Raw genomic sequence first — 14,244 nt, 5'->3', positions numbered from 1 at the left:
TCGTTTTAAAAATTCTTTTTTAATTTGTATTTTATAAAATATTTCTTTCTTATAATATGTTAATTTTAATTTTTCATATGACATATTTAAGACCATAAAATTAAAAAATATTTTAATATACTTTTAAATTAAAAACACAAAATTAATTTTTTTTTTAACTCTATTTCAAATTAAGCTAAGTAATTCTTTTTTCTAAAAAAAATAAGAGAAAGTAACTAGCATGAAACTTTGGAATTTAATATGAGAATCTTTTGTATTTTTTTTTTCGTCTTTCAAATATTCCCCCACCACCCCCAACAAAGCAAAACTTTTATTACAAAAAGTATCAGAAGATGTGATTAACAAAGAATAGTATATTGGGTAGAAGATATTAACTCTGAATAATAAATTTGGTTAGTGATTTTTATAATAACTAGTCTTCGGAACGTGCGTTGCACGTTTATTTTAAACTATTTAATATAAATTTTGTACTACAATCAATAATTTGTAAATAGTACATATATAGTATTGTACATGTTCTACACCAATAATTTTATAAAGTCCAAATAAGTAACATCTATTTAATCATTTAAACATAAACTTCTTTATATAAATAGAGAACATATTTAACTTAAAATGAACAAGAAGAGAAACATTATAAAAGAACATTTAAAACAATTATGAAAATAACTTTCAAATGGCCATAGCTATAATCACTTTACATAAAATAGTACAAACATTCATTATTGTTATAATTCATATAACGTGATAAAAAAAATATTATTTTCTTTTAAACATTCCTTACAATTAATCATAATGTCTTCGATCCGAATACAACAATAATGTTATTGCCTTTAACAATTCTATAAAGATTGATGACAACTTTTTTTCAGCAGTCTATGATTATGATTAGAAAGGAAATTAAAAAGGAAGAAAGAGATGATATACCAAAAATGAGAAAATGGATCTTAATTTATAAGAGAGAACTGACATATTAATATACTTTAGTAAGAAGAGGGGAGATGAAAGGAAAAAAATAAAAGAGATCTATCAGTTTCCTAATTAATTTTGTAACCTTTAGTCTTCACCTTTAATTCATTGAACAATATCATTAGAAGTCTTTTTGTCTTCTTGATAATAATTGTATCTAACGATTTAATATTAATTAACCATCAACATAAATAAATTGTAACAGGAAGAATTTGATAAATTTGATATTGCTTAATATAATAATCCTCCGTTATAGTAATTAAAATTTAATATTTAATATTTAGTTAACAATTTATTAGACTATTAATATTTTTATATGATATAGGGACAAAATGTAATCTAATTTTTGCCAAATATTCCATCCACGTTTAGTATATTATTATTATTATTATATGATATGATGAAGATTACATTAAATATACATATAGATAATAAATGATAAATATTATTAAATTAGATATTTTAATTAGAAATTAATCAAAGGTAGTACAAAAGTTATTAATATTCTTATTATTAAAATGAGACAATTTAATATTTAAATTAACTAATTAAATGTTAAATAATTAATCAAATTTCAATTTAGTACAAGGTCAAAATGGTAATTCAACTTTTCACTTTAGAGCTTAACTATTATATAAGTATAGATTATAGATGATAAATATTAATAAATTAGATATTTAATAAGAAATTAATCTTAGGAAGTCTAAAAGTCATTAACATTTAATTAAATTTATAGAATCAAATATTTAAATAAAGGGTAAAACTGTAATTCAACTTTCAACTTTTTTGTTCATGGTTTTAGTAATATACGATGATTTATTGATATTAAAGTTAAGTAATCAAAATTAAGTGGAGATAATAATTTAGTACAATCATGAATAGATCAATAGTTATAGAGCTGCATTCTTGAGTAGTTCATTGATAAGTTTGCTGAAGGCCAAGTATGATGAACCACCCTCCGTTACGCTGGCTCTGCTCTTCTCTTTCATCATCTTTGCTTCATGTCTTACTGCGGAGTTAGTTTCCATCAATTTACTTATCCCATTTTCGATGGCTTCTGCTGTTACTATAGCTTGATCTTTATTCCTCTCGCAGTAATCCAAAGTAATCTCCACTGCTACTCCTATCTCTTTCACTAATTGAAACGCGTTAACCTGCTGTTCTGAGTGCAATGGCCATGTCGCTATAGGAACACCATACCATAAGCTTTCAAGTATCGAATTCCATCCACAGTGTGATACGAATCCCCCGATTGCTTCGTGAGACAACACTTTCAATTGTGGAACCCATCCTACCACTTTCCCTTTTTTCTCTGTTCTCTTTAGGAATCCTTCAGGCAAAATTTCTGAATAGCTCGTGTATTCTCCTGGAAATTGAGCGTTGTTGCTCTGAGGTGGACGACGTAAAGACCATAAGAAACGGCAACCAATGTTATCGAGAGCTATAGCGATCTGTTTCACTTGATCCGTTGGTAAACTCCCCTGGCTCCCAAAACAGAGTAGCACCACCGAATTAGGTGGCTGTTTGTCCAGCCAATTTGTTATTTCTGCCTCCTCTGACTCCGACTGTGATTTCGATTGGTTTAAAATTGGACCAATTGGATAGATGGATGGCAGGGGATGAGCTTGCTCAGATCTTGATAGGTTGTTGTTATTGTATGCATCCAAGGCGTATACTTCTAGTTCAGCAAAAGTGTTGATGATGATTCCTTTGGCTTTTCTATACCCACGAGCAAAATCGAGAAATCTCCCTAACCATGTGTCTCTATCGACTAGAACCATTGGCAATACGTTCGTAGGAACAGGGTATGCGTAGCTAGGAAATGATAACAGAGCAGTACCATCATCAGAGTTTTTGAAACTGGAAACATCTCTCGAACACTCATCTTCAAGAAACTGGAAATGAATCATCAACCCAAGAAAAGCAGCAGGGGAAGTGAAAAACACATAGCTCGGGATCCCAAACTCTTCAGCTACATCCATCAATGGAGTGCATAACATGTCTACAACAAATCCAGCAAGTTTAACACCGCCCCGTTGACTTATTAAAAATTCCCTGATTCGAGATTTTTGAGTTTGTACTAATCTGTTAACAAAGTGTCCTCGAGTTTTAGAGCTCCATTCCGGGGTTGGATCAACAGGTGGTAATTCAAAGAATCGAAGACGTTCAGAGGATGATGAATCAATTACAGAGTCGACAAAAGGGCCACTAACAGGGTCGATGTAATCAGGGAGTTTCATAATGAGGACAGTGATTGAGAGTTGATGATTTCGATTGATGAAAAGCTTGGCCAACTCCAACATCTGAGCAACATGGCCCATTGCCGGAGAAGGGATCAGAATCAATTCTGCTAATTTCTCCATAGGATCAAATTGTTTCTTTCAATTCAACTGCTAATGTACTTTCACTAAAATGGAAGAAAGATGTTTACAACAATACATAAAGTGCACATCCCCTCACATGACACTGCTATAAATAAAAATTTCAAAAGTGAACAGTCAAAAAAAATATCTTCCTAAATTATTGAATTTCGTTAGTTAATCTCTTTTTATTTAAAAATATTTTGTCACGTGGCATTTTATATGAAATAAATCATTCCATTTTTATCAAAATTAAAATAAATTATTAATATTAAATATAAATTAAAAATCGAAATATCACTGTCCCCAAAATAAGAAATTCACTTTTAAAATAAAATTCAAAAGATTTTTCTTACCTACTCCATCACCACCCCCACCCCCAAAGATTTTATATACATTTTCTTAGACTAATATACTTCTTACTTATGTACGGAATATATATAAAATGTTTATTTTTAAATGATCTTGCAGTGGAAACACTTTTAAAAAAAACATGTATATATCTAACACATAATTTAAAAAAAAAAAAACGAGAGAGAGAATTAGGTGGGTGGGGTAAGTTGTTTTTTTAAAAAAAACATCTAAAAATTGAAAGGGTAGAACAGGGAAGGGGGGATGAAATAAGATTTTTTTAAAAAAAGTATTTTATAAAAAGATTAAAAATAAAAATATTTGGGGTGGTGGTGGGAAGGAATACTGTGGAGGAAGGTGATGGAGTGGATAAGAAAAATATATTAATTTTTATTTTTAAAAAAATGTTTTTATAAATAATAATATTTTAATCTTAACTTTTAATTAATACTAATAAGTTATTTAATCGTTATCAAGGTATAATTTTTTCAATTCAACTGTTAATTTCTCTTTCTCGCTACTCTTTTTGTATAAATATATTGTTACCACATTTTGCGGATGCTTTCTTATTTTTAGCAAAAACTCTTCCGTCAATTTTTTTCCTTTGCCCTTTTTTTTTAAAGGGCGAAATGATAATAATTATAAAGTCAACTTTATAAATAAATTTTTAAATTTGTTGAGTTTTTTCTTTAGGTATTTTAATACGTTATTTTTTTAATTAAATTATTAAATCACTCATAATTTATTTTTTAAATATTGTTGACTGATTTTGATCGGCTTTTCTATCGTATATGTCTTCAATTGTGTTCGTATTGTAATGATTTTGGTTGAAGGAATGAAAATAAATTTTGTGTTAGTCTCATTTGTTTTCTAGTGTGTAAAAATGACTTGAAGTAAAACACAATTATTCTCGAATAGTTTCACTATCAATTGGGCTAATGAGTTTTGGAACAACATATGTATCCTCTATCAATACTCCTCACAAAGTCGTATTTTACACAGCCAACGATGTTTAAAAGGAACAAATTATGGATGGTTCACTGATTTATATAGGAAAATAGCATAGTTAAAGTACTTGAAAGGAACCCAACAAACTTAAGAATCTATTTTATATTTGACCTAAATATAATATAAAAAATTAAAATTTATAGCACTTTTAAAATAATTCTTGAATATTTAAATTTTTTATTTAAAATATTAAATTAATATAAACTAATTTAACTTTAAAATTAATCCTTAATTATATAAATTTTAAAATTTACAGAGGAGGAAAGAGTATAAACCAATGCACTTTCACTAAAATGACAGTAAGGTGTTATTAAGATAATACGACAAAGAACTCATCCTCACACGACACTTCTATAAATAATAAAACAAGCTCTAATTTATCGGTAATTCTTAAAGTTAACATAATATTTTATTTAGATATTTTAGTTTTTAATTAAGTCGTGTTCATATTCAACACCTCATATTAAAATTTAATGTGTCATTTTAGAGTGATGTATCAAAAACACTTTTTTAGTTCAATACTTAGATGATTAAGAGTCCAATTTCATAGTCAAAATTGAAAATTATGCGGTTAAGCAAATTTTACTATTTAATTACTCATCACAGCTATGATTTGCTATAATTATTACTCGCGACTAATATTAATCAATAATTATGTGTTGATTCCGAGTTTGTATAATTAGCTACGTTTGTGTATGTATAATTCGCTAGAATATACAAATACATATGTATAATATACAATTATCTAACCGATATGGATGTACAATTCACCTCTCTCACTCTCCGTCCTCTCTCCTCACTCTCCCAATTCCACTCGCCTCTCTCCTCCTTCTTCAATTCACTTTCCATAAATACATATATATATATATATATACATATATATATATATATATGTATAATATAACATTATTATCTGACCAATATACATATACAATTCACTTCTCCCCCACTCTTTTCCCTATCTCGGTCACCTCTCTCTTCTCTCTCCAGCCTCGCTCGCCTCTTTTCTCCCTATAACATTTAGCTACGAATTATAATTATCAAATTTTAGTTATGGAGAGTAATTAGACTATTATCTCAACATGATTTGAAGTAGCGACAATAGACTGCTTCGTAGATCACCATGATATAGCAGTACCTCCGTATGTAAACAGATAGCCTGTTTGTGATCGAGCTTTATGTGGGTCAGATAAATAACCTGCATCTTCATGACCAACAAGATCTGCACTATCTTTGTTAGAATTAAACAGACCCATATCACTAGATCCCCTTAGATATCACAATATATGTTCAATTCCCTTAGAAATATATCTTGCTAATAAATTAACAGAATATGCTATGTTGGGTCTCGTAGCATTAGCAAGATACATAAGTGTCCCAATTGCACTGAGATAAGGTACTTCTGGACCAAGAGGCTCCTCATTCTCTTCTTGAGGTCGGAATGGATCCTTACTCACTTCAAGTGATCGGACAACCATTGGAGTACTTAATGGATGTGCTATGTCCATGTAAAATCGTTTCAAGATTTTCTCAGTATAGGCAGATTGATGGATGAAGACCCCGTCTACTAAATATTCTATTTGTAGGCCTAGACAAATTTTTGTCTTTCCAAGGTCTTTCATCTCAAATTCTTTCTTTAGATATTCAATTGCCTTTTGAACTTTTTGAGGAGTTCCAATGAGATTAATGTCATCAACATAAACAACAAGAATAACAAACCCCAATGTTGTTTTCTTAATAAATATACAAGGACAAATGGCATCGTTTATATAACCTTGTTTTGTCAAGTACTCACTGAGGCGATTATACCACATGCGCCCTGATTGTTTTAAGCCATATAATGACTTTTGTAATCTGATTGAATACATTTCCCGAGATTTTGAACTATATGCTTCGGGCATTTTAAGTCCTTCCGAAACTTTCATATAAATTTCATTATCAAGTGAACCGTAAAGGTAAGTTGTAACCACATCCATTAGATAAATTTCACGATTTTCATGCACAGCTAAACCGATGAGATATCAAAAAATTCATGCATCCATAACAAGTGAATATGTTTCTTTATAGTCGACACCGGGTCGTTGAGAGAATCCTTGTGCAACAAGGCGTGCCTTGTATCTTACAATCTCATTTCTTTTTCGTACAAAGATCCATTTATAGCCAATTGATTTAACATCACTAGGCGTTTGGACTACAGGTCCAAAAACCTCACGCTTAGCAAGTGAATTTAATTCTGATTGAATTGCTTCTTGCCATTTTAGCCAATCACATCTTTGTCGACATTCTTCGACAGATAGAGGTTCAAGATCCTCATTTCCATTCATAATGTTAAGTGCAACATCATATGCGAAAACATTATCCACTATGATTTTTGATCGATCTAAACTTATCTCATCACCTGTAGAACTTATTGAGAGTTTTTCATTTACTTGAGTCTTGGGTTCACTGATCTCTTCAGGAATATCAGGATTAATTAGATCTTGAATTTCTTCATGATATTCTTTTGTAGTGTCATTTTTTGTACTTCTTTTTCTAGGATTGTTATTTTTTGAACCCAATGGTCTACCACGCTTCAGGCGTATTTGTGATTCAGAAGCTACGACACTTGTAGATGGTCCTTTTAGGACGTCGATTCAGATAGACACATTAACTGCAGGAATATGCGACTTTGTTATCCTTTTTGAATCAGTAAATGTGTTTGGCATTTCATTTGCTATGTTTTGCAAATGGATTATCTTCTGGACCTCTTGTTTACACACAGGGGAGCGTGGATAAAAATGAGATAATGATGAAACTTTCCATGCAATTTCACTTTTAAGTTTCTTTTTCTCTCCCCCTAATTGCGAAAAATTTGTTTCATCAAATCGACAATCTGCAAATCTTGCAGTGAATAAATCTCCCGTCAATGGCTCAAGGTAGCGAATTATGGAGGGTGAATCAAACCCAACATATATGCCTAACATTCTTTGAGGGCCCATCTTGGTGCGCTGAGGTGGTGCTACAGGCACATATACAGCACATCCAAAAATTTGAAGATGAGAAATATTTGGTTCATGGACAAATACTAATTGTGATGGGGAATATTTTTTATAATGAGTCGATCTGAGACGAACAAGTGATGTTGCATGTAAGATAGCATGACCCCAAACAGTAGTAGGTAACTCACTTTTTATAAGTAGAGGTCTTGCTATCAATTGTAAGCGCTTAATAAATGACTCAACAAGGCCATTTTGAGTATGAACATGAGCTACAGGACGTTCAAATTTTATCCCTACCGATACGCAATAAGCATCAAAAGCTTGGGATGTGAATTCACCAGCATTATCAAGGCGAATTATCTTAATGTGATAATATGGAAATTGCGCTCTTAATCGTATCATTTGTGCCAATAATTTTGCAAACGCCAGGTTGCGAGATGATAAGAGGCACACATGAGACCATCTTGAAGATGCGTCTATTAGGACCATAAAATATCTAAACGACCCACTAGATGAGTGAATAGGTCCACAAATATCCCCATGTATTCGTTCTAAAAATTGAGGTGATTCAATGTTAACCTTCATTGGTGATGGCCTAGTAATCAATTTGCCTTGACAACAAGCAGCACACGAAAACTCATCATTTGTAAGAATCTTTAGGTTCTTTAATGGATGTCCATTTGAGTTTTCAATGATTCGTCTCATCATTATTGATCCAGGATGACCTATTCGGTCATGCCAAAGCACAAAAGTCTTTACGTCAGTAAACTTCTGGTTTACGATGGAGTGTGCTTCAATCGTACTTTTTTTTGCATAATATAGGCCAGAAGATAAAGTTGATAATTTCTCCAACACATATTTCTGGTCTGAGACAATTTTGGTAATACCAAAGTATTCAACATTCATTTCATTTATTGTCTCAACATGATATCCATTTCGACGAATATCTTTAAAACTTAACAGGTTTCTTGGGATTTAGAAGAGAACAATGCATCTTCTATGACAAGTTTGTCCCCTTAGGCAGAAATATAGTAGCTCTTCCGGAGCCTTCTATTAAGTTTGAATTACCAGAAATTGTAGTAACATTTGCTTTTCTTGTAAGCAAGTAAAAGTATTTCCCCTCTTTGAATATGGCGTGTGTTGTTCCATTATCAATTACACAAATATCTTCATGATTGATCATTGAGATATCCATATACTTCAAAATAAAAGATATAAAAGAAATAAATATTATAATATTATTACTAAACAAAGATATTACACAACCTTTTAGTTATTTACAAGTCTAGGAAAACATATTCATACTAGTTCATACAAACGACGAAAATGAAATATATTTACATTATCACAGATCCATCACCTATCAAGTGATCTATCTTTCCTTCGGGATTCTCTAAGAAATCCGCTACATCTAGATGCATGGGTTCAACAGTATCTTCCGAGATAAAGTTGGCTTTAACGTTATTTTTCACATCCTTCAGGAAAGCTTGATATAGCTTAACCAGGTGCCTTGGCGTACGACAGGTACGTGACCAATGTCCTTTTCCTCCACATCGATAACATTTGTTGTCTGAACTTTTCTTCTGCACTACATCATGTTTTTCATTCTTCTTATTACACTGCTGGTGTTGAAGGTTATTATTTAGTGCAAGACGATCACCATGATTGAAATTTCTTCCTCGACCACGACTGGGGCCATGACTGGGGCCGCGACCCTTTTCACGCCTAGATTGGTGAAAATTGATCGTATTTACTTCAGGAAATGACATAGAACCAGTAGGTCGACTTTCATGGTTTTTCATCAGTAAGTCATTATGTTGTTCAGCAACAAGGAGATGTGAAATTAATTCGGAATATTTTTTAAATCCCATTTCTCGATATTGCTGCTGCAGAAGCATACATGAGGCACAGAAAGTGGAAAACGTTTTCTCCAGCATATCATGGTCAGTGATGTTTTCTCCACAAAATTTTAATTGTGAGATAATTTTAAACATGGAAGAGTTATACTCACTGATAGATTTAAAATCTTGAAGTCTTAAGTGGATCCAGTCATAACGTGCCTGTGGAAGGACGACCAACTTCAGGTGGTCATATCTATCTTTTAAATTGTTTCACAACACCAGAGGATCCTTAACAGTGAGATATTCCATTTTCAAACCTTCATCAAGGTGATGACGGAGAAATGTCATCGCCTTAGCACGATTTTGATTCGATGCTAGATTATTTTCTTGGATGGTGTCTGCTAGACCCATCGCATCAAGATAAATTTCTGCATGATAGATAGCTTTTTTCCGATATGTCTAGAGCAAGAAATTCAAGTTAAGAGAGATTAGACATTATTAAGAAAAGGAAATTTATACCTCCGAGACTTTTAAAGTCTTTATTTGAACTGACAGAGACTCATGCTGATAACGTGTTATAAAAGAACTTACTAAAATTAATATACTAAAAAAAGGAAAAGTGAGAAAGTAATATATTTCATAAAATGTATATCTGTATCAATATGTTCAATGGCTATTTATAGCCATGAATTTATTACACATATGTATCACTTTGGCCATTATTGGCCAAGTGATGTATACCTTTCACGTGGCATATTTTACAATTTAGAAGTCCTTTTTATTCTTGCTGTGTATTTTTTTTAACATAACATTTTATATAATGACACATAAAGCACAAATATGTTCACTAATTAATCATAATAACTGATATTATTGTAGATTGTACCGAGAGTGGTGGTTGTTATTGGTAAATGGGACCATGGGGTGGGGATGGATGGCACGTAGTTTACAAAAGGTAGGGAAAGAAAGAAATTAATAAACTTATGATAGGTGATAATAGTCAATGATAATTCAATAACAATCGATCGAAAGAAAGAAATTAATAAACTGTCATTTTTATAATCTTTAATAGAAATCCTAATAATACTAAAAACTTTATTTAACTTTGTGAATTTAGATTCATTAAGTGATTTAAACATAAAAATGTACACTTAATAATTAAGATTATGAAAACCAACGAACTTATGAAGCATTATAAAGCTCGACTTAAATATCTACTAAAAGGAAAAGAAATTTTAGATTATACTAACTCCTTGCTATCAATTCTCATCTCATGAGCTAGCTTTTGAGGTTGAATTAATTCTCATCTCATGAGCTAATTTTTGTGGTTGAATTAGTCTCAAGTAGGTATCGTATCTTTACGTACTCTACTCTTGTCCTTAAACTCATTGATCAAACTGTCCAGAAAACAGTAAGATGATCCACCTTCTAACAAGGTCTTTCTGCTTTTCTCTTTCAATTCTTCCATTTTCTTTCTGATACCATTCTTCTCCTCTTTACTATCAAACATCAGTCTCCTTATGGAACACTCTATCTCCTTTGCTGTGACCAAAACCGGACTCTCACTCCGATACTCCATCTTTATATCTATGGCTATCTCTAAATCAACCACCATCTCGAAAGCATTTACTTGCTGCTCTGCATACATAGGCCATGTTGCTATCGGAACTCCAAACCACAAGCTTTCTAGTATCGAATTCCAACCACAGTGCGTTATGAATCCTCCAATCGACCTGTGAGATAGCACCACCACTTGAGGTGCCCATCCAATCACCTTCCCTCTATTCATACTTCTTGTCAAGAAACCATCTGGCAACACTTGCTCCGGATGTGCAACATCGTCCAAAGCACCTATTTCACCCTTGCCCTGCGGCTGCCGTAATGACCACAAGAAACGGCAGCCGCTGTGGTCAAGAGCTACTGCAATTTCCTTCAGCTGTTCCTCGTCAAACGAACCGTAGCTCCCGAAACAGAGGAACAATACAGAAGAATCTTGTTGCTCATCTAACCAGCTGTTAATACTCTCATCCGGCTCTTGATTCAAGTTGATTATAGGCCCAATTGGGTATAAAACTGGAACCCCATCATCATTATCAAGGGTATTCATCGAATGAAGCTCGAACTCAACAAAAGTATTAATTATAATCCCTTTCACTTTTCGTAACATTCGAGCAGTAGACAGAGGTAAATGCAATCTGCCAATCTTATCCAACATGGCATTGGGCAAAACCTTAGCTGGAAGAGGATGAATATAAGTGGAAACAGGAAGTAACGTATCCGAGTTTTTAAAATCGGAGATGTCTTGATTGTGTTCATCTTTAAGTATCTGTGCATAAAACATAAGTCCAAGAAAAGCAGCACTAGAAGTAAAAAACACATAGCTTGGTAAACCAAGCTCTGTTGCTACTTGAATCATTTTGTCACTAAACATGTCAACAACCACACCAACAAGACTAGTTGTCATGAAGTTTTGTATTATTGCATTTCTTACTAGCTCCTTCGAATTATTGAAGGTCTCCACAAGAGGAGTTTCTCGATTTGAAAGATGATTAGTTTGAGTTTTTGGAGAAGAAAGGTGCAAGAATTGCAGGCGTTGATTAATCAACTGCGATTGATTTGTATAGGTATGAACTCGGGTTTCAATGGGTAGATCAATGACGAAGAAAACAATTGAAAGCCAATTGGCTCTGCTGATGAGTAATTTGCCAATTTCAATAGCAGCAACGAGGTGACCCATTCCTGGCCCTGGAATGAAAACTAGCTGCTTAGTGTTCTCCATGTTTCTTACAGATCGATCTACCACAATAAAAATTTGTATAGTAATAAAAATATGTTTTTTATAAAAAAAACAACTCCAAACTTTATATTAATAATATACCTAAACATAACTCCATAAAAGTGTTGTCATTCAATTACGACCTCCATTTGGTGTCGTGGATTCATTGGCAGCCAAGTTTAATCAACGAAAGCAGATAACCACAAAATGGCTAGTATCTTTATTGGTCAATAATATATTTAAATTATATTGTCTCTCTCGCTTTTATTTTCTTTTTCTATCGCTCTTTTTCTCCCCCCACTTTTTCGCTCTATTTTTCTGTCTCTGTCACACTTTTCTTCCTCTCTTTTTTCATCCACTTTTTTTATGAGCATTTTTTTGATCTCTCAAAAAACAGAAGCAACTAAATTGAATGCAAAATGTGACAAACTAAAGAACATCTTATTATCCGTAAATTAAGTAAAATTTGTATCAATATTGAATTAAACAAATAAATTAATATTAACAAATCAATCAATAAACTGTAATACAAACTTTTATAAAAAGTGTATAAATCAAATATTAAAGTTGAATCAAAAGAGAGAATTAATCACGAATAAAAAACGTGACAAATGAAAGACCAAGCGTTGATCTATAGATTGAATTAAACTTGAATCAATAATAAATTAAACAAATAATCTACTAGTAACAAATCAACCAATAAATTGCAAAATGTATTAAAGTTGCATTAAAAGTGTATTACACAAATACTACAATTGAATTAGAAAAGAGAATTAAGCATGAATGAAAAAAATATGTAACTAATGAAATAGTGACAAATAACAAACTACAAAATGAATTAGATTTGCATTAAAAGTGTATTGCACAATATTAAAGTTGAATTAGAAGATAAAATTAAGAATAAATGAAAACTTAACTAACGAAAAACATAACAATAATCTATAGACATAATTAAACTTGTATTACTCTTGAATATAATTTATTGTTTATGATTTTAATACAATTTTAATACAACTTTACTACATTGTGATATGATTTCATAAAATTAACCTTTTTTGACTATGAATCTAATATTTCTCCTAAAATCACTTATAAACTTAATCAAAACTTTTTAAAATTAAGATATAATCTCCAAACGATATTTTCAATAATTTCTGAGAACAATCTATCAAAACTACTCACAAATTCGTAAAATTCAAATAATAAATTTAATATTTGAAGCTTTATAATAACCATCATTGGTGAATTTTTACTATTTTAATTTTATATATTTAAAATTTCTGCTTGAAAATATAATTTTGTGCAAATTTTCAATCTTTAATTTCTGTTATTTTTCTTGTCTTGTTTTTAAACAAAAATAAAAAAATATGGACAAAAACTAATTTGAAAATAGTTATATGACTGAAATTTTAAAAAAGAAGAACAAAAAGAAAAAAGATAAAGAGACAGAGAAAGAGACGAAAAAAAAATAAACAGAAGAAGAGAAGTAAACTAAAAAATGCATGCAAAGAAAGAAGCAAGTATATGTACAATTTATTTAATTTAAAAAAATTATTCTATTTAGTTAGAAAATTGATATTAATAGATAATAAATATTTTTTTAATGTAACATAATTATGTGATTTTTCCTATATTATATGTATATCCGTGGCCCATGGCCCACTACTGTAGAATGATCACTTCTCTAAGGAAGTGTTTTCTTATAAAAGGGACAATACCCCTTTAATGTAAACACCATCAAAATATAGTAAAGAAAATATTACTCTCTCTTATTACTTTTATTGCTTTATCACTTTCTCCTTCTTTATTTAGTATATTATTAATATTTCGTAATATTTTATTAGCACGAAACTTTAATTTTTTTTAAATGAATATAATTTTATTGTAGATATGACAAACACATGAATCATATATATATATATATATATATATATATATATATATATATTTTATGTTAATTC

At 31.1% G+C, this 14,244-nt stretch overlaps 3 protein-coding genes across 3 annotated transcripts; all 3 read right to left on the bottom strand.

Annotated features, from left to right (window-relative positions):
* Nucleotides 1–1,765: 1,765 nt before the first annotated feature.
* On the bottom strand, nt 1,766–3,853 carry LOC101259457 (anthocyanidin 3-O-glucosyltransferase 2). The gene has a single exon (XM_004243606.5). The coding sequence runs from the start codon at nt 3,330–3,332 to the stop codon at nt 1,860–1,862; it is 1,473 nt and encodes a 490-aa protein (XP_004243654.1). The 5' UTR covers nt 3,333–3,853; the 3' UTR covers nt 1,766–1,859.
* Nucleotides 3,854–9,003: 5,150 nt separating this feature from the next.
* Nucleotides 9,004–9,537, bottom strand: LOC112941878 (uncharacterized). The gene has a single exon (XM_026032217.1). The coding sequence runs from the start codon at nt 9,535–9,537 to the stop codon at nt 9,004–9,006; it is 534 nt and encodes a 177-aa protein (XP_025888002.1).
* Nucleotides 9,538–9,969: 432 nt separating this feature from the next.
* On the bottom strand, nt 9,970–12,397 carry LOC112941789 (anthocyanidin 3-O-glucosyltransferase 2-like). The gene has a single exon (XM_026031826.2). The coding sequence runs from the start codon at nt 12,284–12,286 to the stop codon at nt 10,847–10,849; it is 1,440 nt and encodes a 479-aa protein (XP_025887611.1). The 5' UTR covers nt 12,287–12,397; the 3' UTR covers nt 9,970–10,846.
* Between the last annotated feature and the right edge of the window lie 1,847 nt (nt 12,398–14,244).

This window comes from Solanum lycopersicum, chromosome 7 (genome assembly GCF_036512215.1).
Source record: "Solanum lycopersicum chromosome 7, SLM_r2.1".
In the NCBI taxonomy this organism is placed as follows: Eukaryota; Viridiplantae; Streptophyta; class Magnoliopsida; order Solanales; family Solanaceae; genus Solanum; species Solanum lycopersicum.
Note: the sequence above shows the minus strand (reverse complement) of the source record. Positions and strands in the feature narration are given on the sequence as shown.

Excerpts from the sequence above, each read along its gene's own strand:
- LOC112941789 (XM_026031826.2), bottom strand. The coding sequence starts at position 12,286 with ATGGAGAACACTAAGCAGCTAGTTTTCATTCCAGGGCCAGGAATGGGT.
- LOC101259457 (XM_004243606.5), bottom strand. The coding sequence starts at position 3,332 with ATGGAGAAATTAGCAGAATTGATTCTGATCCCTTCTCCGGCAATGGGC.
- LOC112941878 (XM_026032217.1), bottom strand. The coding sequence starts at position 9,537 with ATGGGATTTAAAAAATATTCCGAATTAATTTCACATCTCCTTGTTGCT.